Source organism: Neopelma chrysocephalum, unplaced genomic scaffold (assembly GCF_003984885.1).
Source record: "Neopelma chrysocephalum unplaced genomic scaffold, ASM398488v2 Primary Assembly neopelma1_124, whole genome shotgun sequence".
Lineage (NCBI taxonomy): Eukaryota > Metazoa > Chordata > Aves > Passeriformes > Pipridae > Neopelma > Neopelma chrysocephalum.
Window position 1 is genome coordinate 547,302 of NW_020897786.1, and position 23,954 is coordinate 571,255.

The 23,954-nt window shown below is 48.7% G+C and overlaps 1 protein-coding gene across 4 annotated transcripts in view; it reads left to right on the plus strand.

The window, feature by feature from the left end:
* Positions 1 to 23,954, plus strand: part of CSNK1G1 (casein kinase 1 gamma 1) — an 82,228-nt gene that overhangs the window by 51,069 nt on the left and 7,205 nt on the right. For all 4 annotated transcript variants that reach the window (XM_027698116.1, XM_027698119.1, XM_027698117.1 and 1 more), the window contains 8 exons: positions 902 to 1,053; positions 6,827 to 7,061; positions 9,537 to 9,622; positions 11,602 to 11,686; positions 13,562 to 13,710; positions 15,257 to 15,361; positions 19,055 to 19,162; positions 22,571 to 22,677. In XM_027698116.1, the coding sequence (XP_027553917.1) occupies positions 902 to 1,053; positions 6,827 to 7,061; positions 9,537 to 9,622; positions 11,602 to 11,686; positions 13,562 to 13,710; positions 15,257 to 15,361; positions 19,055 to 19,162; positions 22,571 to 22,677 (1,027 nt within the window). The remainder of the gene's footprint in view (positions 1 to 901; positions 1,054 to 6,826; positions 7,062 to 9,536; positions 9,623 to 11,601; positions 11,687 to 13,561; positions 13,711 to 15,256; positions 15,362 to 19,054; positions 19,163 to 22,570; positions 22,678 to 23,954) is intronic.

The window sequence follows — 23,954 nt, forward strand, 5'->3', positions numbered from 1 at the left end:
TGGGATGCTGAGTGCTGTGCAGGTGCTGTTTGTCAAAATGAGCACTTAGCCCTGCACTGAATTCCTCCTGGATGGGCTGCTCTGATTTACTTTGAAACTCAAAGGTAATTTCAGGAGTGCTGTGCAGCTCTGTGAGTGTTCCAATACCAAGGCTGTTTTTTTCCCTTCCAATGCCTTTTAGAAAGCTGATCCACCCAAAAACCGCCAGCTGAGCGTCAACACTGTGTGCTCTTGCTGAGCTGAGTTGGGTGGGAAGGTGGGCTTTGGCTCCTACCAATTGGATGTTAATAGTTATGTGTGTGCACATATGTTTAATGACTATGATCACCTGTTTTTACCTGGTGATGGGTCAAAATTTACAGCTTTTCTCTATTTTAAAGGAAAAGGTTTTTTTCTTCCTTTCCCTGAGTATATTAGGAGTAACCGTTGTGTTAGGTTGTGCTGAAAGACAAGGGCTATGTATTATCTTGAGTGACAAAGCAGCCCTTTTTTGGCCATGCCTCATGTTCTCCAAGGGCTATCATCTTCCTAACTGCTCTGACGAGTGCCAACATCATCTGGGCTTGTTCTCTGCCTGGTGTTTAGTGCAGCACAGGGAACTCTGTGTCTTGTTCCCTAAGTCCAAGTCTTCAAGCTGCCAAAGCTCAAGGCTTTCATGTGGTTGTGTTATTGCTCTGAAATCCATTTGTCTGTCCAAGGGTGTAGCTGAGCAGAGCCTGCACTGGTTTGGCCTTCAGTTCATTCACAGTGTGTGCTGGAACTTATTTCCTTATTGGGCAACATCAAACAGAATCACTCAAAAGGTAACAGTAAAGCTCTGCCCAGAGAAAGACGTACATGCTGGAGGAAGGGAATTAACCTTCTCCCACTGACTGATTTGAACTCTGTTCATCCCTTCCAGCTGAAGGGCTTCCCCAGGTGTATTACTTCGGGCCGTGTGGGAAGTACAACGCCATGGTACTGGAGCTGCTTGGTCCCAGCTTGGAAGATTTGTTTGACCTCTGTGACAGGACATTCACCCTGAAGACGGTGTTGATGATTGCCATCCAGCTGGTGAGTGATGGTGGGGCCTCCACAGGGCCACTTGGGTCTGCCAGTCCTGGAGAGCTGAGGATGGGTCAGTGCAGTGCAAGGTTCAGGGCTGTCTGTTGTTTGGAGAGAGAATCTCCTGTTACAGAGTCACAGGATGGTTTGGGTTGGAAGGAACCCTCAAATATCTAATCCAACACCCTGCCATGGGTTGCTCCAAGCCCCATCCAACCTGGCCTTGAACACTTCCAGGGATGGGGCAGCCACAGCTTCTCTGGGCAACCTGTGCCAGGGCCTCACCACCCTCACAGGAAGAATTTCATCCTTACATCCAAACTAAACCTGCCCTCTGTTTAAAAATGTTGCCCTTTGTCCTATCCCTGCTGGCCTTGATAAAAAGTCTCTCTCCATGTTTTTATAAAAGAAAACTTCTCAGGTGTGAGAAGAACTCTTGCCTATGAAGGCAAGGTCAAGTTATGCTTATGAGAAACTCGCTCCTTGTGCAGCAGAACCAGTGACGCTGGATTCCTACGGACTTGCGTCCCATGTCCCCTACACAGCCCTACCCCGGTACCTACCCCAGCTCACTCCCTCTGTTTGGACGTCCCAGGAACATCTCATTTCTTACCCACTCCCCGGGACACAGGGAGCACAGCACCCTCCCACAGTCCTACCAGTTCTACTGGTTTGGTGCTACTGGGCCGCTCACAGACTGAAATCTCACAGAGCAACAGGAGCTGAGTTCTCCTTAGCCAAAATACCAGCATTGGAGGGCCCTGTCTTGATCAAATTTGGTCAAAATTTGCCAATGGGTTTAAATTACTAACAGCTGGAATATAATAGATCTATGGGCAACATCACAGGGCCCTTAATTTACCTGAAAAGGAAAGGAAGCCAAGCTGGAAGGGGTCTGTGTTAAATGTGAACAACATGAAAACTGAATGTCTTAAGGGTGAGGGAACTTCCCTGAGTCACTAGGGCTAGTCAGTGATCATTTGAGTTTGGCTTTTTGGTTTTCAGCCTGTGGTCTGCAGATTCCCAAGTATATGGGTATCTGCAGATATCCAGATCTTGGATACTTGTACCTTGGGATCACTCAGATACCCCACAGCAGAGTAGGGACTGTATATCCACATTAACAGCTCTGTGGATAGAAGTGTTGCAGGGAAGAGAAGATGGTAAGGGATGAGGAACACAATCCTTTCCAGGTAAACTGAAGTGTGCCAGAGCAGAATCTTAAATGGAAATTTGAGGTCACAGCAGCAGAAGTTTGAACAGCACTCGCCTGGTATTAAGTTCGTGCAGTTGGGTCTCCCAGGGTGGAGTGGTCAATTTCTGTTGGTTTTGAGTGTTCCTTCATCAGTGGAAAGCCAATTTATGGTATTGGTTTTGATTAAATCAAGTGGCAGCAGCTGGCAAAGCCAAGGCTTTAGCTCATGTGACCTTTTGGTTGTAAAGAAGCAAATGAAAGGTGTAAATCCATTCCCTTGTGACTGCTGGGGAAATCAAGACTGTCACAGCAGTGTCAGCTGCCTTTTGTCATGCTCCAGGGCTGCAGCTCAGCTCTGTGCTTGGGCGTTCTTCATTGGCATCATCTGCTGACCTTGTACCCTCAGCAAGCCTGGAACTCAGCAAGACACTGGTACCAGTGGGAAAACAGATGCTGAGGGTGATGTGGGAGGACCCTAAAAGCAGCTGGAAATGGAGGAGTTGATGTTCTCCCAAAGGACTGGGCAGCACTGCTCCTTTTGCTGCGGGGAGATGTTTTAGGACCTTTTCAGTGTTCTCAGGGAGGTTACATGAGCCGCCAGCTTGGAGTGTGCATGTTGAAGGAAACAGATTTATCATCCTCAGGTGTGCCCCAGCACCTTCCCTGGGCAGTTTCCTGGAGAAGGGCTCACCTGGGCCTGGGAGACGTGTTTCCCGAAGGAGCTAGCATGCACTTAATGTGACTGGAATGAAAACCCTTCACTGCAGCCACAAGGCTTTGGGGGAAATTGTCTTGGATTTATCTTTTCCTGACACTACATGATTGCAGTCACTGTATCACCCTCCAGTTTGAGAGACACATCAGAGAAGGGAAGTTGGACTGTCAAATTCCAGCGGTTCACATCCAGGAATTACGTTTTGTTTTGGTTCTGATCAGCCAAACCTGCTTAAGCTTCTGGAATTCCAACCATGGGCATGAGAGTAAAGGATAACCACACCTTGTTCCCCTCATCTTTCTCCTCTCACTTACATGTGATGATCCCTATGTCTATAGGAGCATCCAGTCCTTTTCCTTTGTGTCCAGTGGTCAATTTTTAATGAGAGACATCGTGGAAAGATATTTTTTAATACACATTTGTGTTTGGCTGGCCTTACTGAGCTTGACAGGTTGCATCATCTCAGGACTGCGATGGATCCTTTAATCTGAAGACTTTAAAAGATAGAAGAAGGAGTTTCTCTAGGAAAAACAAGGACAGCATCGTTGTTTTAAGGAGTGTGATTGCAGAAGAATTAAAGTATGGTTTTATACCAAGAAGGCTCTCCTGGCCAAGGGAGATAGAGACTGGATGATAATGAGTCTTCAAGAAGGAGAGCCTGTCTGGAAATCGTTCAGGCTGGAGCTGCTTCCTTCATCCTCCACGTGCAGCCAAATAGATCCAGGGAGTGATGCTCCTGAATGAAGCCAAGCTTGGCATTTAAAACCATGGTCACTACGTCAGTCCCTGCAGCCCATAAATCAGGGGACAATGGGTTTTTATTCAGACTTCAGTTTTTCACTCTTGGCCAAGTCCAGCCTGTGCGATGCTCCCTGACAGCTCAGCAGGTCCATTGTGCCAGGCACTGGGCAAACATTCTGGATGTGGTCTGGACCAAGTCGTGGCAAAAAGGTTTCTCATTGATGACCATCAAAATTGCCTTTAAACAAGGTAAATTTTGTATCTCTGCTGATCTTGAATATCTCTGATATTCAAGCAGGTGATGAGTGGAAGAAGGGCTTGAATTTATCAGGAGGAGCTAGAGATAGGATTGCCATTGAGATCAGCTCCTTAAGAGTTACCTTTTTGGGAGAAGAGGATTTGTTACACTTCCTTCCTTGGCAGGAGAAAGGCAAATGAAAGCATGGGTTTGTTTGGCATCTGGTAAATGTCACAATATCCTCTCATTTCTCCGCCGCAGCGCAGGGGTCCTGCTGTGTGCCAAGGGATTCTCTCCCCTCCTACGGGTTTCTCCAACATCTGAAATGGAGATTTGTGGCCCAAGGATGGACTGGGCCGGCCCTGGCCATGAAAATCCCTCTTTAATTCACAAATGTAGTCTTCCATCCACCCCCACTGCTCCTGTGCTTGCTGTTTATCCAGTGTAAAAGCAATTCCAAGTTAGTCCCAGCTCCTCAAGTGGTTTCTCTGACTATAGAATAGTTAGAGCCTGTGGTTCAAACCCAGAGGAGTTTGCATCTCTGCATCCAGCACATTTCTGGAGCGGGAACTCCCCTTCTCCCCTCCTTCAGCTGTGCAATGGGTGTGAGTCGTGCCGAGGTCGTGCCACACCACCACTGCTCCTGTCTTCTCAGGCAGAGAGCCCGGGAGGATGATGTGGCCCAGATACTCCGCATCACAGCAGCCACAAGCAGGGTGAGCGTCTTGTCAGGGGGAATAAAGCGTGGAAGCTGCTCCAGGAAACATCTTTCTGACTCGGAGAGTGTCTTCCACCCGTCATGGCTCTCCAGCATGAAGCATCCAGGCAGGTGGAAGTAAAGAAGAAGGAATATGAAAGACCCCAGAACATCTGTGTGTGTGTGGTGAAAGCAGAAAAGGCAGGTGGAAGGAAAAAAGGCAGGTAAATAAGTGCCTCTGAGTGCTGCTGCTGGTTCATCTAACACCTCAGCTGTCCAGGCTGTTGTCCTGCCTGATGCAACTTGCTGTGAGTTTTTAAAGAACAAAAAAAAGATGCTCTTTTCAGGTTGCCTAATTGCTGTTGGGATTTCAACAACTGAGCTGCTCTGGTAGCAGGAACAAATCAAATGAGCCTGTCAGACTCTGCTTGAGAGCTTGTTACATGTGGAGAGGCGAGGAAGTGCTTTGTTCCACTTTCAAGGGTTGCATCTTCATTTGAATTGCCTCCCAACGTATCTTTTTGTTTCCCAACCTGCTGCTGTGTCCTGTAGATGATTCAAAGCGTGAAGAATGGCTGAAGAGCATCTGCTCTGCTCTGCATCAGCCTGTAATTGATTGGAAATAATGGCTGTTAGCCGTGAAACCCATTTTCCCAGCACATTGAAATCAATCACTGCGTGGAGGGGAGGGGAGCGGCTGCACGTGCCAGTTCCTTCTTTGAAGAGCCTTTGAGCAAGTCCTGTTTTTTAAGCCTGATTCACCTGCAGCCAATTTTTTCCTGTCTGCTGCCCTCCTTGTAGAGCTGCTTATTTTACAAGGAGTGCTGCCCCCTCCTGCCCGTTCTTTCCAAGAGGTGGAAATGCAGCAGGTTTTCCTTAAAAATCAGGTACCTGATAAGAGTCTGGGAGCTGGATGGAGGGATCACACACACATGGAGCTTTAAGCCAGGTGTGGATCCAAGGTCTGTGAAGAGAAAGAATGATCTGGGTTTGCCCTGTGGATTGGTGTGTGGATTCAGCAAGAAATGGAGGAGCAGGTGGGGTTTGTCAGCCCAACAGTGCTCACAGTCATGGCGAGCGGGGTAGTTGGAAGGGCTGATGGGGTGTTGGTTCTCTGCTGTTCAGCCTGGGGAGAGCTGGCTCGGTGATCCAGAGCTCCAACCTGTGGAGTTTTCCTGCTGGGATCCACTCAGAGGGGATGACCAGCTGGCGGCTCTTGCCTTAGACATTCCCCAAACCTGAGGGTGCCATCCTGACATCCATCGCAGCGGTGCGGCACTGACCTCTGGGGACTGACACTCGTTAGTGCAAAACTGGGAGTCTGTGGGAGCTTTGTGGTGGTGTCATAGTATTGCAAGCCCACATGGATGTGGGTCAATCCCAATGGCCTCTCCAAACAAGCACCTTGCTTACCAAAGCCACCCTGTCCGACAGCAGCTGCAACCAGAACAGCCCGAAATGGGGATTCATGTGTTCTCATTTAAAACCTAAAAAGGCAATTAGAGTTCATAAATTAAAATAAATTGAGAGTTATTTCCAGTTGGAATAATCTCTTAAGTTAGGGACTCAAAGGAGAACTGCTTGGCAACCTGTTCAGACATCACCTGCAATATATTTGGGTTCAGAAGCAATTTTAATGGTGAACTTCTGAACAAGGTGTGTTGTTGGAGGCCCTCTGTCACCTTGGAAGTGGGGTTCCTGCCCTTTCACCTTCCCTTTCAGTCATGCTGCCAGAACAATGTTCGTCAAAAGCTGACAAATATTCCAGCTATTCCTAGTTGACAGCAGTGAGATTAATTATTATTTTAGTCAACTTTGAGGATCATAAAGCTTCTGCCTGCCCAGAAATCCCCCTCCATGAAGAATCTGGCGTGTCTAAGACAACATATGGGTTGAGGGAGGAAGGTGGTAAGACACAGAGCAACAAGGGAAGGCGGTGGGCAAGGGAAGAGCTCTTGGTAACTGGTTTAGTATGTTTAAAATCAATACAAAAAGGCTGCTGCAGTTCCCCATGGCTTCCTGCCAAGAGCTGCATCCCGGCGGTAACGCCTCATAAACAGCTTTTGCCATTTCCGTGGGAATAAAGTCAGGGAGCACAGCACAATAGCCAGGGAAAGGAGGGGATGAGAAATTCCTCTTCCATCTCTCCTGACGGCTGGTCTGCTCCCAAATAACTGTTTCCTTGTCGTTCTGCAGATCTCTCGGATGGAGTACGTGCATTCCAAGAACCTCATCTACCGAGATGTGAAACCAGAAAACTTCCTCATTGGCCGGCAAGGCAATAAGAAGGAGCACGTCATCCACATCATAGACTTTGGACTGGCGAAGGAGTACATTGACCCGGAAACCAAAAAACACATACCCTACAGGGAGCACAAGAGCTTAACTGGAACGGCGAGATACATGTCCATCAACACCCACCTTGGCAAAGGTCTGTCTGCTCAGGGGGAGCTCCAAGAGTCACACAATCACTTAAGCTCTCTAAGGTCATTGTATCCAACCACTCCCTCGGCGCTGCCGTGTTCACCACTAACCCCTGTCCCCAGGTGCCACATCCACAAGGCTTTTGAACACTTTCAGGGATGGGGACTCCACCACTGCCCTGGGCAGCCTGTTCAATACTTGACAACCCTTTCAGTGAAGAAATTTTCCCTAATATCCAACCTAAACCTCCCTTGGCAAAACTTGAGGCTGTTTCCTCTTGTGCTGTCCCTTGTTCCCTGGGAGCAGAGCCCGACCCCCAGGGGGGGGTCCACCCTCCTGTCAGGGAGTTGTAGGGAGCAAGAAGGTCCCCCATGAGCCTCCTTTTCTCCAGGCTGAGCCCCCCCAGCTCCCTTAGCAGCTCTTGGTGCTCCAGCCCCTTCCCCAGCTCCATTCCCTCTTCTGGACACGCTCCAACTTGCCATGTGAGTCCAGTAGGGCTCCGATGGCGCCTTGGCTTACAACTCTCTTGTGCTCTTCAAGCTATTTGTGAACCTCCTGATGCTGCCATGCTGTTTACAGTTGTGAGGCTTTTTTTCCTCCTCTTTTGAGGAATTGAGGCAGCTGAAATGTTGGAAGCCTCTTAATTATAGCTTTTATTGAGAACTAAATAACTGGGAGCAGCCCTGCACTGATAAAAGACAAGCAGGCAGGCGGTGATTGCCACACTAAATGATGGACAAATAGATTTTTATAGCACAGCACTGTCCCAGTACCTTCCAGTTCCAGGTGTTAGAGTTGGATGTTCCCTGACCTAGTAATTGGTTGGAGAAAATGAATAGTTTAACTAATTTTAAACCTGGCTTTCATCTCCTCTCCTCGCTGCTTTCTCTCATACCATAAGATTACATTTCTGTGGCTGAAAGGCAAAAAAAACACCTTATGAAATGTTTATATTCACTTAAATCCCTAAAAAAAAAAGGAAGATAATGGAATATTCTTTGAATGGCCTCCCAGTGTTCTGGCTTCCACCTCACTTGGAGAGCTCACTCTCTCTGGGGAGTAAGGAGGGATGAGCCCAACTTCTAATGCTGAAAGTGAAGAGTCAGGAAGGGGTGGAGGAATGGGAAAGCACAGCGGGAGCGGGCTCGGAAGCTGCTGGTGCAGGTGATGTGGAAGGAAGATGTGTTTGTGTTTGAAGTGCACCACATGCCTTCCTTAGGACCCATTTCCCTGCAGGTTTTCAGCTCCCGCTGGGGCTTGTGCAGGGAAAGGGTCAGAGTCAGTTCTGGGGTTGTATTTGAGGAGGGCAGGGCTGGCTGCCAGCCAGGGAAGGCTGTCTCTGCCCAGAGGGGTTTTGAGGGGCTGATGCTTCACTGGTAAGACCAGCCCAGGCGGAATCAGTCCCCTCATGCTTAAAACTAAGGCGTCTGATTGCAGTTTTTCTGAGAGACGAGTGCACTCAACCATCTTCCTGAGAAGTTCGTCTTCATCACTGCACTGAATTACCCAGACATCCTCTTTTTTTCTCCTTTTTATCAGGATAACCTGCAGGAACTGTCATCTCAGCTCCCTTCTCATGAGTGTTCTCACTCCCAGCATCTGCTGAGGGTTAAGTTACTGCTGCCTGTGAAGGAGTCACGCTGTGCAAAGCACTGCCTTCCCCTTGTGCAGAAGATGCAGCAGCAGGCCCAGCTCACGTCTGTCATGGCCTGTGGGCTGGATCTGCTCCGGGATGTGGCTGTGGAGCACATTATTTGGTGCAGATAGAGATTTGGAGGCAAGAATGTTGCACCAAATCAGTCTGTGAGCTCAGCAAACCCAAGGACCCAGCCCAGCCCCAGTCCTGTGCTGTTGACTCCACATTTGCTGTTCTCTTCTGTTCTCCCTTGGGTTTTTGGATACATTTTGGTAGCTTATTTTAAGGATGCTTTTTCCTTTGGCTCCAGGCCCCCTTTACCCCCCCTTCATTTATAATCAGAACATCTGCATGGCAACAGCAGCAAGTGTTTTACAGCTCTGGAAGGAGCTATTTTAGACCTGCTCTGATGCAATGAGATGCAGGAGTGATTGGAAAAGGGTTGGCACTGTGCAAGGGTAGTTCCCTGCAGCTGGTTGTGAGTATCCTCTGTTCCCATGGAGTCCAGAGGAAATGATCCAGCCCCACATGGCAGGTGCACCATCAACAGTGGCAGGCTGGAGAAGGATTGGGGAACTGCTTTATTCCTCTGCAATTAAGACTTATCCCAGACAGTCTGGGCTGTTTATCGTACAGCTTCTGTGTTATCTCATGCCTTCCAGCTGATTTTGCATATTTTCTGGTTTTTTGAAACAGCTTCTAGGTGGTTTTGCACGAGATCTGAGCTGCAGACAGCGAGGGAACATCCCTGTGATACCTTTATCTCAGATACAGGTGTGGCTGCTGAGGACATCTCAGAGCCATTTCTGCCTCTGCAGCAATGATTTGTCATCTCTTCTCTTTTAGAACAAAGTCGTCGAGACGACTTGGAAGCCCTGGGCCATATGTTCATGTATTTCCTCCGAGGCAGCCTGCCCTGGCAGGGATTGAAGGTAGGTTGGAGCTTTAGGTTTTGCCCTTGAAAACTTCTGCTGGTCTCTGCCCAAAGGATAATCCACTGGGGAAACATCGGCAAAACCCAGCCAGAAACACTGTCCTCTCCTTTACGTCCTTGAAGTCCAAGGACAAGGCATTAGCTTTAGCTACAGGAAAGATTTTAAGGTAGAAATATGTCACCTGGCACTTCGAGTTGCTAAACTGGTACGGTTTTGGAGAGAGGACTGAGCAGAGGTTCAGGGAGAGCAATGAGAGCTGTGGTTGGAAGCTGCCCTGAGCTGGAGCACAACAGGGACACAGTGGTTGTTTATGAAATTCCAGTTAGGGCACACAATCCTCCAGCTGCATCTGGGATCTGTGTTTATAATGGGAGCAGTTTGATGAGTTTAGATGCACAGATGGACTTCAGCTTGAAAAACTGGTTTTCTGGCAGAAGGATTGAGCTTGGCTTCCCTCCAGAGACGCTGGACACTCAGTGCTGAGGAGTTTATGGGATGCTGTGTACAATGAGGAGGCCTGCAGGCAATTGAGTTACTGAGTGCCGCCAACATCCATCAGCTGAGTTAACCAGGAGCGAGTCATTTCCTGGCTCTGAAGCTCTTGGAGGCTGCATCTTCATTTCTCCATCACCTCCCTGATGATTAAGCTGGTGTGTTCAGCTTTGGAATTGCAGGGAGTGAAGGCACCAAATCTGATCGGGGTAGGAGCAGGTTTGTTAGTGAAGACAAGAACTCCTGTTGGAAAAAGGAGCTGAGGTTTCGGGCTCAGGAGCTGCTCAGCAGGACACTGCGATGGTCAGTGGAAGCAGCTTGGGTGATAAACCTTGTTAAGCTCTTCTGTCACCACGTATCCAGAGTTAGTCTGAGCTCAGCCTTATCAGACACATGGCAGAAAAAGCAAAGAAAGGGTTTTTCAAGCATGAAAGGGTCGTGAAAGAAATCAGAATGTCTCTGACTTTACATTCACGCCTCTGTGTGTTATTCTAGTACATATTTCTGGCTTAGCTGAACTCATCTGCTTTAAATTAATCCTGTAAATTATTCTAAAATAGTTCCAGCTTTTGACAAGGTTCTACAAAAGTTCCTCAGTTTGGTGCTGAACTTGATAAGAATTAGTTGACTCCTTTTTGAGGTCCAGGGCAAACTCGGGCTCTCCAGCTTGACCTAGAATGGGACAGCTTTGCTCTTCTAGGTTTCCTCAGCTCACACTTTTGGTCTGTACTGTCAGTGCCATGTCTTGAGAGAACATCTGTGATGCTAATTAAGCTGCTGCCAGGTCTAATAGGCATATTTTGAAATGAAGGCAATAAACCCCATTTTTAGGGTGCAACTGGAGCAGAGTTCTGTGCTTCAGAGGGGATTTAGGGGGAAATCCAACTGCAAACTGTTTCATTTCCTTGATGACCAGATGTTTGGTCAGTGCTGTCTCAGTGATAGGCAGTTTGGGGGTGAAAGGAGAGGCAGTGTGGGAGCAGCGTGGGATTTGGGAGAAGTGTGACTGATGTAAGTCGTTATCTGTGTGGTGTCTTTCTGTTACACCCAGAAAGACCCAAATTGCCCTTGCAGTGGATATATTTTGCAGACGTTTGTGGAGGCAGTTCAGCTGCCAATGGCCCTGAGCCTGGGGGAGGTACTGATGTGCCATCCCAGCTCCTGCAGCTTTGTTTGCTTCTCCCATGAAACCTTCCCTGCACAGCCCTGAGGACTGCGCTGTGAGAGGGGAGCCTTGTAAGACACTAACAAGTGTCCTACCTTTCCTTACTGAGGATGTTTTGAACACGGCCTTGGATTTTCTCTGCCCATAGCCCATAAAATGTTCCTGTCAGTGTAGTCAGGAGGCAGTTCAGTTACAAGTAACATCTCCTGATACCACCCAGAACGGGCATTAAAAACCTTGTTTTTCTTCCCATACAGCATGTCCTTTCTCACATGGTTGAACTCTTTCTCCACAACTGTTTTGTCTTTGTGCGCTGCAGGCTGACACCTTAAAAGAGAGGTATCAGAAGATTGGGGACACAAAGAGAAACACTCCGGTTGAAGTTCTCTGTGAGAACTTTCCAGGTAAAGCCCTCACGGGACCGTATGAGTGCAGCTGGAGGGGGACAGACCTTGTTAAATAGGATGGTCCTGAGCCCCTCTGGCAGAAAGTATTTGGATGATGCGTGTGCATTGTGTTGTTCCTCAAGCTGGAAAACAACTGGAGCTGCTGCTATAAATTAGCAGGGCCTGAGGCCTTAAAATGAGCTTAACTCTTCCCATCAAGGAGCCTGGACAGTGCTCAAGGGCCTCGTGTGACTCTTTAGCTTCTTGGCTTCCTTCCAAAGGAGCTCCTCATTATTTTCCCATTCCCAAATGACTGTGTTGGATGTACCAAATTAATTCTTTTCCAAATGCAAGGTTTTACAGGTTTTATAAGTCTAGGTGGCCAGCTTGGAAGATGGAATGGTGTGTCTGTCCTTGAATTCCACCTTCTGACAGCAGTTTTAAGGGGATTGTTAACTAAAGATGTGCTTCTAGCCAAGCCCAGCACCTTTTCTCCAGTTAAACAGGATACAAAGTTAAAGCCCTCCCCAGGTACCCTGTGGCCTTCACAGAGTGGGTGTGGGGGTTTTTTGGGTGTTTTCTGAAGTCCTGACGTGAAGGAGAGCACCCACAACTAATCCCATTCCTGTAGGAGCCGTTGTGTCACATGGCTCTTTCCCAGCATGAGGACCAGCAGTCCTGGAAAGGTATCATTGTTCACTTCAGTCATGTCATTCCAAAATCCACTTAGTTCCAAGCACAACAGCTTGAGGTTGGATGGTCTCATCTTTTTTCCCAACACTCTTGCTCAGACCTTGGTCACGCCTGCAGGTCTGGGCTGATGGGAGATGGGAGCACTGATTTCTCTTCCTCACCTAAAACTGGTTGGTCCCCCACCCTTCAGAGGTACTCAGAAGAGGAGTTTCTTTCTTCTCCCCCTTTTTTTTTCCTCTTTTACTTCCATGTGACATGGAAGCTTGCAAGCCACAGAGGTAGTTAAGTATCAATAAGCAAAGCTGTTGTTATTTTTGTTTGCTAAAGGCAAAGCCACTCTGGTGTGTCTGCACATGAGCTGAGGAAGAGCTGGGAAGGGGCAGGACATGGGTTCCCAGGGCTCAGCTCTCTGTGAATGCAAAGTGCAACCCAGATGCAAGAAAGCAGTTAATTAGCTTAACACCATCCCCTGATGTGTAAACTAACCCTGTTCAGATAAGCTAACCTTGGAGCTTCCCCCTCAAAGTCTAGTTTGGAATATTCAAGGCTCTGATGGATGTCATGATGTCGGGCAGCACAGTGCTCTGGGCAGCCACACCGTGGTTGCTGCTGGAGATCCTGAGTGCCACAGGAAATCCACCAACATTTCCTGCTTTCCTTCCCCAGATGAGATTTCAGTGGCTATTTTATAGACTTATAGAATCCCAGAACCCCAAAATGGTTTGTATTTGAAGGGACCTTAAAGCTCATCTCGTTCCACCCCCTGCCAGAGGCAGGGGCACCTTCCACTAGACCAGGTTGCTCCAAGCCCCGTCCAGCCTGGCCTTGAACACTTCCAGGGATGGGGCAGCCACAGCTTCTCTGGGCAACAACATTTTAAATGCATGTGAGCATGAACCTGTTGGCAGGTTCAGTGAGTTTATTTCTCGTTGTGTTTATTGTATACAAAGGTATAGAATAAACCCAGGTGTGGCAGTCAGATGTGAGGTAGAGCAGAGGTGGGACTTCCATCTTTGCTCGAGAAGTGTTTGAATTGTTTTTCATTGTGGGCTGTTACTAAAAACTGCTCCTTGTAGAGGAAAAGCCAGAGGTAGCGCTGGCAGCCCAGACAATTCTTGCACAGCATGAATTGACCTTGTTTTCTAACAGCTCATTCGGAAGATTCAGGATAAAAGCTGCTGCCTTTCCCTTTTCCCACAGAGGAGATGGCCACGTACCTCCGCTACGTTCGGCGATTAGACTTCTTTGAGAGGCCAGACTACGACTACCTGCGAACCATCTTCACGGAGCTGTTTGAGAAGAAAGGCTACACCTTTGACTATGCCTATGACTGGGTCGGCAGGCCAATTGTGAGTTGTCCCTGTGAAATCCCCCACTTTGCCTTCCAGGGGCTGCTTCCACACCTCTGCCTCTTTGTCCCTGGTAATCCCAATTAATGCCAGTGAGCTTAGGGTCAAATCTTTTACTTTTCAACACAGTGAAGTGTCCTGACATTGTGTTCAAGGGGTTCTGTCAGTGCCTCAGAGTTCCCCTGAGGGACAAAGGCTCTCAGGGCTTGCACTGGTAGGATATTCAAGCCCCACTTCCCTGCTTGTGACAGTGAACATGACCAGACTGAATTCCCTCTAGTTTAGCACAGGATTGGAGACAACTATGTAAAATCCATCTTAAGGCAGGAGAATCATAGAAGACTCCTGTAATGGTCAAGTTCTCTCAAAAACATACAGGAGATCCAGGCAGGGCTCTGATGGATGTTCAGTGAATAGTAAAATCCCAGAATGGTTTGGGTTGGAAGGGACCTTAAAGCTCATCTTGTTCTCACCCCCTGCCATTGGCAAGGACACCTTCCACTGTCCCAGATTGCCTTCAACACTTCCAGGGATGGGGCAGCCCCAGCTTCTCTGGCCAACCTGTGCCAGGGCCTCACCACCCTCACAGGGAAGAATTTCTCCCAAATATCTAATCTAACCCTGCCCTCCTGAGCTCAAAATATCTTGCCGGACACTCTACAGGCTGAACCAGCTCTGTATGGTACATGACAAGGAAATGCTGGAGTAACCAAGCTCCATTTAGCAGTTCCATGACTCCATGTGGACTGTAACACTGATCTCATTGCATTGCTTTCTTTGTCAAAAGCCACTTGGCCAAAAGCTGTGTCCTGGGGAAATGTGGTAGAAGAGTCTAAAGCTCTTTGGTTTGGGTACTTCTGCTCATGACCCACCCCAAACACCAGCAACGACACCTGTAAATTCATTGTCTTCAGTGCTGAACTAGGTACTGCTGCTGGTGCTTTATTGTCCCAACTATATTTAGCATTTCCAATGTTTACTGTGCCCAAAACAGTTCCTGAGAAATCATTCCCTTTGTGAATCAAGATTTTCTCCTCATTTTTCTTTAATTACAAAGGCAATTGATAAAGAGCACCTTGTAAGACAAGCGTGCTACTGCTGCCAACCGCGGTGGTTGCTATGGAGATCTCGGTGTTGGGAGCAGGGATTATGACTTTGGTGAGGAGAGAGCAGATGAAGCTTTAATTTTAACACGTCCTGTTTCTGTGCAAGCATGATTTTTACAAGTGGTGAGACGAGAGGATGAGGAAAACAAGTCTGTATATTTTCAGTAATAACCCCGTGTGAGACGCATTAGGTGTGATCTGACACCGAGACCAACACCTAACAATATCTTCTTAATTAATTTTTATACAAGACACTGGGGCTAGTGTCCACCATTAAATCACATGGCCATCAAATCACAGGGATTTTATAGCCCTGACTGTAATTCTCCTTGGCTGTTACCTTTGGGCAGTGTTTTGATGTTTTCCTGCTTCCTCACAGCCTGACACGGTGGGTCTGTGCATGTGAGAGTCTTCATCCTAACCAACACCCTGTTTTCCAGCCTACTCCTGTGGGATCTGTTCACGTAGATTCTGGGACATCTGCAGTAACAAGAGACAGCCACGTCCACCGGGATCGACCATCCCAGCAGGCCCTTCGCAATCAGGTGTGTTGCTCACCATGGCTCCGGCCCCTCCCAGAATTCCTCTTGCACTGGAAAAGCAGGTGTCATATGACATAACAGATGGCTGGGACTGATTCTTGGTCATGACAAGGACAATCCCTACTTCATTTTGAGATTGTGATCTGAGGAGAAATTTGTCAAAACAACAGGTTGTTGAAATACTATATTGACCAGTGGAATTCCTTGTGAGTCAAGTGGATACCAGTTTGGAATGGGTTGTTTGTCTGTAGTTTCTGTGTAAGCTGGTTAAGTCAGTGATCCAGCCCTGACCTACAACATTTTTGGGGTGCTTTTACTCACAGCACATGGATGTAGAGTAGCCTGAGAGGTGTGGTGATGGCAGGCTGTCCCAGGTGCCCTCTGCCCACGGAGCACGTGGCTGCAGTAGAGATCTGTGTCCCATATACACCCATGTATCCTTCTTGGAGTGTCCAGTTCATGGTGTGAGTGTTGCAGAGCACAAAGGACTGGCAGGGCAGGCACCCTTGGGAAGGCTGGGCATCATAGTCCAGATGAACTGCCATGATTTGAATTTGAATTGCCCCATTTTTTCCTTTCTCATTGTACTTCTTTGTTGGTGTTGAGAGTTTGGATTTTCCGTGTTAACAGAACTGCTCAGATGTTCAGTAGATCTCCAGCTGGGGCTCCTGGCTGGAGCTGTTGCTGCTCTTATTCCCAGGGAGTGGATCTCGGTTTACTCTGCTCTTCCAGCCTCTGTCCTGTTCAGCTCCTTGGCTGCTGGCGCTGCCCCCACACAACTCCTCAAACTGGGGTGCACGGGTGGAACACCACATGTGAGGTGTCATAACCTGTCTGGGCTCTGCTTTCCTTGGGCCATGAAGGGTCGAGCAACTACCGTAGACTAGGATACATCCCAATCCATCAGCTGCAGTCGGTGTGAACACCCCTTGTTGGAAGCGGGTGGTTTGCAGCACGTGCAGTGCAGTGTTTGTGCAGTGATTAGTGTGGGCTGGTGTGTGAACCCTGCCACAACAATCTGCTTTAATAAATTCCCTGATTGATGTATAAACCGCCCAGTTTTGCATGGAATCTCCAGTTGTCCCCCTCGACCACAGACCTTCATGGTGTGTATGTGTGAGGCATCATGTTTCCTTGACTGGACAGTGACACCTGGCTTCGTTTTCAGGCATTTTAGTTCACCAATTATAGTATGAGCTCCAAAGAAATCTGTGTTAGTCCCAAAATATGCAGGCAGCTTGTTCTTCTGAGCCACACAGATAGTCCGGATGTGGGATTGCACAGCAGCTTTTGTCATATTTTCACTTAAACATTACTTAGGATGATGAATTATTTAATATAACACAGGGAAAATCAGGTTCTTCTCACCAAAACACAAACAGCTCTCCTCCAAGGGACATTCCTTTTAAGTCTTGAGCAAAGGATTTCTCTAAAGGAAAAATGAGAAAAAAGAAACATCTCAAGCGTGAATTGGAGGCGTGGGTTTGGGTCTCCAGATTTAATGGCCTTATTTTTGTTCTGGGGTATAATAACTGCAGATCTCTTACAATACTTGACTCCCAGTAAAGAGCTGATGTGTGTGATGTCCTTTTTGTAGCCCATTCCTCTGGGAAGTGAGGGTATTTAATCAAAGATGGGTGAGCTCTGTCCCTCTCCGTCTTTAGGTGCCAGTCTTGTCATGTGATTTGGAAGCTGGTAGGAAGGTGATGAGTGTTAATGGAAACTCGGTGCTCCCAAGCTGTGTCGGGGGGGTTTAGGTTGGATATCAGGAAAAGGTTCTTCCCCCAGAGGATGGTTGGGCACTGAACAGGCTCCCCAGGGCAGCGGGCACAGCACCAAACCTGCCAGAGCTCCAGGAGCATTTGGACAATGCTCTCAGGGACTGGGTGGGATTGTTGGGGTGCCCTATGCAGGGCCAGGAGTTGGAGTCGATGTTTGCTGTGGGTCCCTTCCAACTCTGGATATTCTATTCTATTCCATTCTATTCTATTCTATTCTATTCTGTTCTAAATTTCACAGGCATCACTTCCTCAGTGTCACTCCTTGGGTTGCTTTGGGCTCAGCTCAAGCTGACTTGAAACCCAGTTTGTCACGTACTTGGCTGTAGAGCTAAAAGAGACAAATCTTGCTCTTGTGGCTACTGGAGCCTTTCCTGGAAAATGCTTGCAGGCCCTTAGTCAGGAGTTTGCCTCGCCCAGTGCTGAAGTACCACGATACTGCTTCTTACCCTGGGCTGGCCAAGCACCCAATACTGTGAAAGAGACAGCACTCAGGATCTGCCTTCCACCAGCTTGTAAAACCTTCATTCAAATCCTCCAGTTGTTCCTGTTTTTGTGACTTACAGCCATTAAAAAGTATTCCAAGGGAGGTGCTTCTCCTTTGAGTGTGTCACCAAGGACAAAAAGCATGAGCAGTGTCTCAGGCTGACAGGAAGGATGTGTAGTAAGAAGATTTGATAAACCAGGGGATCTTTAAGGTCCCTTCCAACCTAAACCACTCTAGATCCTACAACAAGACCACCTATATGGAAATAGCACCTTGATTTGGTGGCTGCTTGGAAGGAGGAGCAGCACCATGGATCACTCTGGGAGGGAGTCAGAGCAAAGGGAACAATAACAGACATTTTATGAAATGCCAGGGGACTTCTCTTTTAATTTTCCTACTTTTTGGATGTGCTCCTGCTCTAGTGGACTGATAATTTACTAGTGGGTGTTGAGGTTTGTTCAGAGACTTCTGGAGTCTCTCTGTGTACCAGGCACCTCTCTTTGGTTACTGCTTCACCTTCACTGATGAGAACCTGGTGTTTATTCACTGGAGCTTCTTGTTTCCTGGCCAGATCTGTGGTGTCTCATTCAGATGAGGCCTGAGGCCAACACAGATTTGTTTGTCCCACACTTCCCAGTCTCGTGTTCCTCCCGTTTGGGTCAGTTGGGTTCAGGTGCACTGAGATACTCCTGGGTCTTAGGTGAGCACTGGATGTGTTGTCATCAAAGCTGGGTGACCCACAGAAGCTTCTCGTGCAAGTGCAAAGGGATTCTTCTAATTAAACAAAATTCTAATCATTTACTCACCTGATGTTTGCATCTGTTTGGGACAGAGAGGAAACTTGTTAGCAAAAGTTTCTTATGTACTTTTCTGCAGAAACCCAAAAAGCCCCCAACCCTCCCTCCAGTCAAGCAGGTGTGGTGGATGTTTCCTTCTGCACTGCACAGGTGAATCAGTGTGTGGAACTGGCTTCAGGTGAAATGAAGTGTTTGGTTTTGTTTTATGTTGCAAATTTGAGTTTAAAATTACGTATTCGAGGGAGGTTCAGCTCGTTTATCCAACCTTGCTGCCATGCCGAGTGCTCTGGTGTGTGCGACCTGACAGACAGAGTGAAATGTTGGCAGCGTGATTGTTTCTATGCTGAAATCCATGGAAACGAAGCTGTGGAAAGAAATAAGTTCTGGACTAGATCTTCCTCTTTGTTCATCAGCCAGAGGAGACAAAATCCACTCCAACAGTGGATAACTGCAGCCACCACAGATGTAAATAACAAGGTGCACTTGGGAAAGGAAATTCTAGCCCAGCTAGAAGTGTAAATGCCTTGCTTTTTGCAAAGAAACTAACTCACTAACCAACACCCTTTTATTTCTTCCTCTCTTTCACCTTTTGCCCTCTCTTCTGTTTCTCTTGTGCCCCTGAACTCATGAGCAGGCGTCGTCAGATCGCCGAGGAGAGTGGGAGATCCAGCCGAGCCGGCAGACAAATACCTCGTACCTGACATCTCATTTGGCTGCGGATCGACACGGGGGATCAGTGCAGGTACCTCTTCCTCCTGATGTGTTAAACTCCCTGAATTCTCCTCAAATTACAGCAAGGTTGTGGTTAGGAGAGTGATCTCACTGGTCCTGTCCCATTTGTAGTGCTCAGGCCATGGGTTTGTGGGATCCAAGCTGTGATGGCAACTGTTGATGTTACCATTTTGATGAAGCTTTTCCTCCAAGTGCTGTTTTGAACTCAGATTTGTCAAACTGAGGACAGAAAGCAGTGTGTATGTGTGTATTAGCAGGCCTGGTCTATAAAGCACCCTCTCTCCCATCTTGGAGGTTCTCTTGGGTGGTATGAGCAACTGAAATAGTTTGTTGGAAATAATCCCCATTAATGTTGGGAAAAGGGTTCAGCTGTTCCAAAGCAGACCAGCACCAGTGTGAGGGCATGGTGGCCACAAAGTGCATCTCTGGATGGTTGCACTGGAAGGGGATTTGTGACAGTGACAGTGTTGGAGGTGGCACTACCAATAAGTTTTTTAATTCCTGAAAGATTCCTGTTTATGAACAAGGAATGAACAGTGTCTTGAGCTAGACAAGCTCAAGAAGTGGACCCATGGGAATTTCATGCAGTTTAAGAAGACCACATGCTGGTGCTGCACCTGTGTTGGGGCAACCCATGGTATCGATCCAGACTGGGGATAAACAGACGGAGAGCAGTCCTGGGGAGAAGGACTTGGGAGTGCTGGTGGATGAGAGGCTGCACATGCCCCAGCCCTGAAACCCCTCGTGCCCTGGGCTGATCCCACAGCATGAGCAGCAGGGGAGGGGGGATTCTGCCCCTCTGCACTGCTCAGGTGACACCCCCCCTGCAGTGCTGCCTCCAGCTCTGGGATCCAACAGCACAAGAAGGACATGGAACTGTTGGAACAAGTCCAGAGGAGACCACGGAGATGTTCTGAAGGCTAGAGCCCCTCAGCTCTGGAGCCAGGCTGGGAGAGCTGGGGGTGTTCAGCTGGAGAAGAGAAGGCTCCACGGAGATCTTAGAGCCCCTTCCAGAGCCTAAAGAGGCTCCAAGAGAGCTGGAGAAGGACTTTGGACAAGGGCCTGGAGGGACAGGCCAAGGGAGAATGGCTTCCCACTGCCAGAGGCAGGGTTAGATGGGATATTGGGAAGAAATCCTTCCCCATGAGGGTGGTGAAGCCCTTGCACAGGTTGGCCAGAGCAGCTGTGGCTGCCCCATCCCTGGAAGTGTTGAAGGCCAGGTTGGACAGGGCTTGGAGCAACCTGGGATAGTGGAAGGTGTCCCTGCCCTTGACAGGGGGTGGGAACAAGATGAGCTTTAAGGTCCCTTCTAACCCAAACCCTTCTGCGATTCTGTGAAGTCCTACCTGCTCAGGTTGTCACCCAGGCTCACTGAGGGACCTTCTTACACTGGTGCCAGAGTGAGCTGGCCGGATGTGCTGGAGAGAAGGTGCAGGAATCATCCAAGCAAACAGGAACACTGATATCGCTGCCTCTTCGGCAGAGGTTTGCTGTGAGAACTCGCTTTGCTGTCAGACACAACACTCTGAAAATTGGCTCTGGTGAAATGGGAATTAGTGCCTGGAGCGGGCCAGAGCTGAGCCGAGGACACGGGTAGTGCAGGATGTCCCTAGGGAAATGCAGATTAGGTTGAAATGTTTACTTTTTCCTGGTACTTGATTGGGTTGAATGATATTTCGGCTCGATTAGTCATGTTCCTTTTTTCATTTAAAGATATTTTACTGAGTAGCAAAGAAACAAAGGCAAGGAGGAACTGATAAATATGTAGCTCTGATCTCAGACATGAGCAGACAGGGATCTGGAGGAGTGTTCAAGGCCAGACTGGACAGGGCTTGGAGCAGCTTGGTCTAGTGAAAGGTGTCCCTGTCCATGGCAGGGGATAGAATGAGCTGAGCTTTAAAGGTCCCTTTCAACCCAAACCACTCTGTGATTGTACGACTCCAGCACTCAGTACAGAGTAGATGTTTTTATTCATATTTCTTAATGTAAGGGGAATGGTTTCCTTGTAGCTACAGCAGTAATGCAGCTATCTAAGCAGTTTATGAGCCTCCATGTGCCACTGTAAGCATTAAAATTCTGCTTACATGCAGCTGAGAACAGGAAATGTGCTGTGTGTGGCTGCAGAGGCTGGAATTGTTTCTCAACAGACACTCCAGCTCATGCTGCACCCTTGGGGGGGTCGGCACCTTTGAGCCACCGGTTCCTTTAAGGCTGAATTTGCCACCTGAAAATGAGGCAGCAGCACATGAAAAGCGAGGAGGAAAATCAAAACCTTTTGGAAAATGGAACTGAACAAGTAGCTGAACAAAGTGTGGGAAGAGCCCTGGGAACAGCACAATTAAGCACCAGCGTTGCAGAGTCGCGTGGGAGTCTGGAGAACCTGGGTGGGCCCATGGCATGATGAGTCTGGGAGAGGGGTGAAGAGAAGCCAAGGGGTTGTCACTCAAGGAGAGCTCTGAGTATCACATGAGCTGAGTCCTGATCCACCTTGGCAGGATCCACCCGCCTTGGGGCCTGGTGGGCAGAAACAGCAGCTGCTGGTAGGACTGAAGTGTTCAAAATGAGCATGGATGGATGTACTGAGTAGTGAGGGGACATCTGCTGCTCCCTTCCCTTCATATCTGGTGGTCAGGTCATCCAGAGCTACCAGGAGTTCTGGGTAGCACCTTGACTCCCTCCTCATGGGAGATGCCTCCTTTTGCCTTGTGAAAGGTGAAGAGGAGGAGCAGGAGGGGGAACCAGGCATCCTTACAGCTCTGGAGCCAGGAGCAGCTCCAGATGCCTGTCCTAACATCCAGCTGGAGTGTGGAAGGGCCAGCCAAACCTCCATCCCACGCAGGCTTCCTTGGTGGTTGTTGTGGCAGTGGAGCAGTGATTAATCATCCAGCTGCCACGAGCTGGGAGCTGGATGGTCATCGCCGTAATGGAAATGCTGAAGTGAGCCATCATGGCACCTGTGAGGCAGAAAGAGATGAGAGACAATGTCAATAGCTTTTGGGTGAGGACATACTTCCAAAAACCAGCTGTGTAAGGAGTGAGACTGGTGGCTCTGGAGTGGCTTCTGCCCATGGTGCTGCCAGGCAACAGGTTCAGTCACTCACCTGTAAAAGCATCAGGGTCAAACAATCAACATTATCCATGTCATGTGTCTATGTAGGGCTGGCAATGCTTACACCAAAAGTGGCTTCCCAAAGCCAGAACGACACGTGGTGGGCATGGGAGTAGGAATTAGGGAACAGTCCCCTTCCTGCTGCTCTGCTTGGGATGGACCAGGCCAGCGACTGAAAGGCACCCACAGAACCTGAGCCTGCTGACAGCATGCAAAGAGACAGGAGCAGACGGTTATCCTGCAGATTTCCCATTCCCACAGCATTCCTTATTGAGGAGCTTCATTAATGGGGTGTTCCTTTGTGTTTAGGTGGTGAGCTCGACCAACGGGGAGCTGAACGTGGATGACCCGACGGGAGCACACTCCAACGCGCCCATCACAGCGCAGGCAGAGGTGGAGGTGGTGGAGGAAGCTAAGTACGTTTGCTTTACAACTGGCTTTCCACTGGTTGGTCATTAATCTTCCTCCTGGGAAGCGAGTGGGGATGTTTTCCTGTGGGAAAGTACTCAATGCTCGTGTCCCGTGCCCTTTTCCTTGCATATTGCTGCTTTTGTGCATGGTGCCTTCAGTGCTGCTGCTGCTGCTGCTGCTTCTCTTTGACACTTGTCATGCCTGGAGAACATAACTCTTACTCAGAGCATGTCCTGCCAGGTAGATGGTGGCACAGATCCCAAAATACTGGGAGCTGATTTCAGGAATCCTGGGGAGCGTCCCCCTTTCCAAAGGGAGAATGCGCTGTGCTCTTGTGCTGAGAGTGTAGGAGTAGCTCAAGCACAGCTCAGTGAAGAGATCGTTGGTCTGAGAGTTGACACTTTATTTCTGGCTGTGAGAAGTGAGTGCCAAGTATCCAGAACGGTGCAAAAGTAACTCCTGCAGGGGTGGGTAGTTCTCCCTGTAGGTTGTCTTGGTCCAGCTCTATGGAAGCTGAATGAGAGGAACCAGAAGCAGCTTGTGGGGGAGAAGGTGCTCCTTCTGAACTGACCTCTCCTGTAGCTTCTGATCAGGAGTGAGAACAGATATCCAGAGTTGCTACATTGCCCATTTTGGCCTATTGTGCACAAGTGCTGCTTCCGGCACCATCGTGTCACCTTTTGCATGATCCTCAACATGGCACCTTCTCTCTGCCTCTGAACTAGACCAGGTCCCTGGCGGGTCACCACGGTATCCTGGCACTCCCCAAGTGAGGGGTCAGTGGGGCCAGAGCTGCCTTTGAACTGGTCAGTGCTGGGACATGGCCCATCTGCCTGGTTATTATTTGATTGGATGGTACTGGTGCTGCTTGTCCCACATCGTTTGCCCCAACCTCTGTGGGCACTCCTGGGTGAAGAGGAAAACTGGCAGGTGCAAGGAAGGGTATGTGGAAGGGAAAGGTCCCTGGGTATGTGTCATCTGTGCTGGTTGTCCTGAAGATCTTCTGTTCTTCTCCCTTGGGAAGCACCTGTGCCGGATCTTGCTCGCTGGTAGCTGGACTGGCCTTAATCCCAGCAGTAGCAGGCACACCTTCTCCTCTGAGCCCAAGAAGCAAGCCTTGGATTTGGTGCAGGCTCCTCATCAGGCTCAGCAGGGTGGGGGAGAAATTGAGGTGCAGGTTGCAGAGTGGCCAACATTCCTCTTAGCGTGGCCGGCAGGGACCACCAGTTTGGCGTCACGGGCTCTGAAGGGGGTCCCCCCCAGGCATGTGGCTCCTAGGATG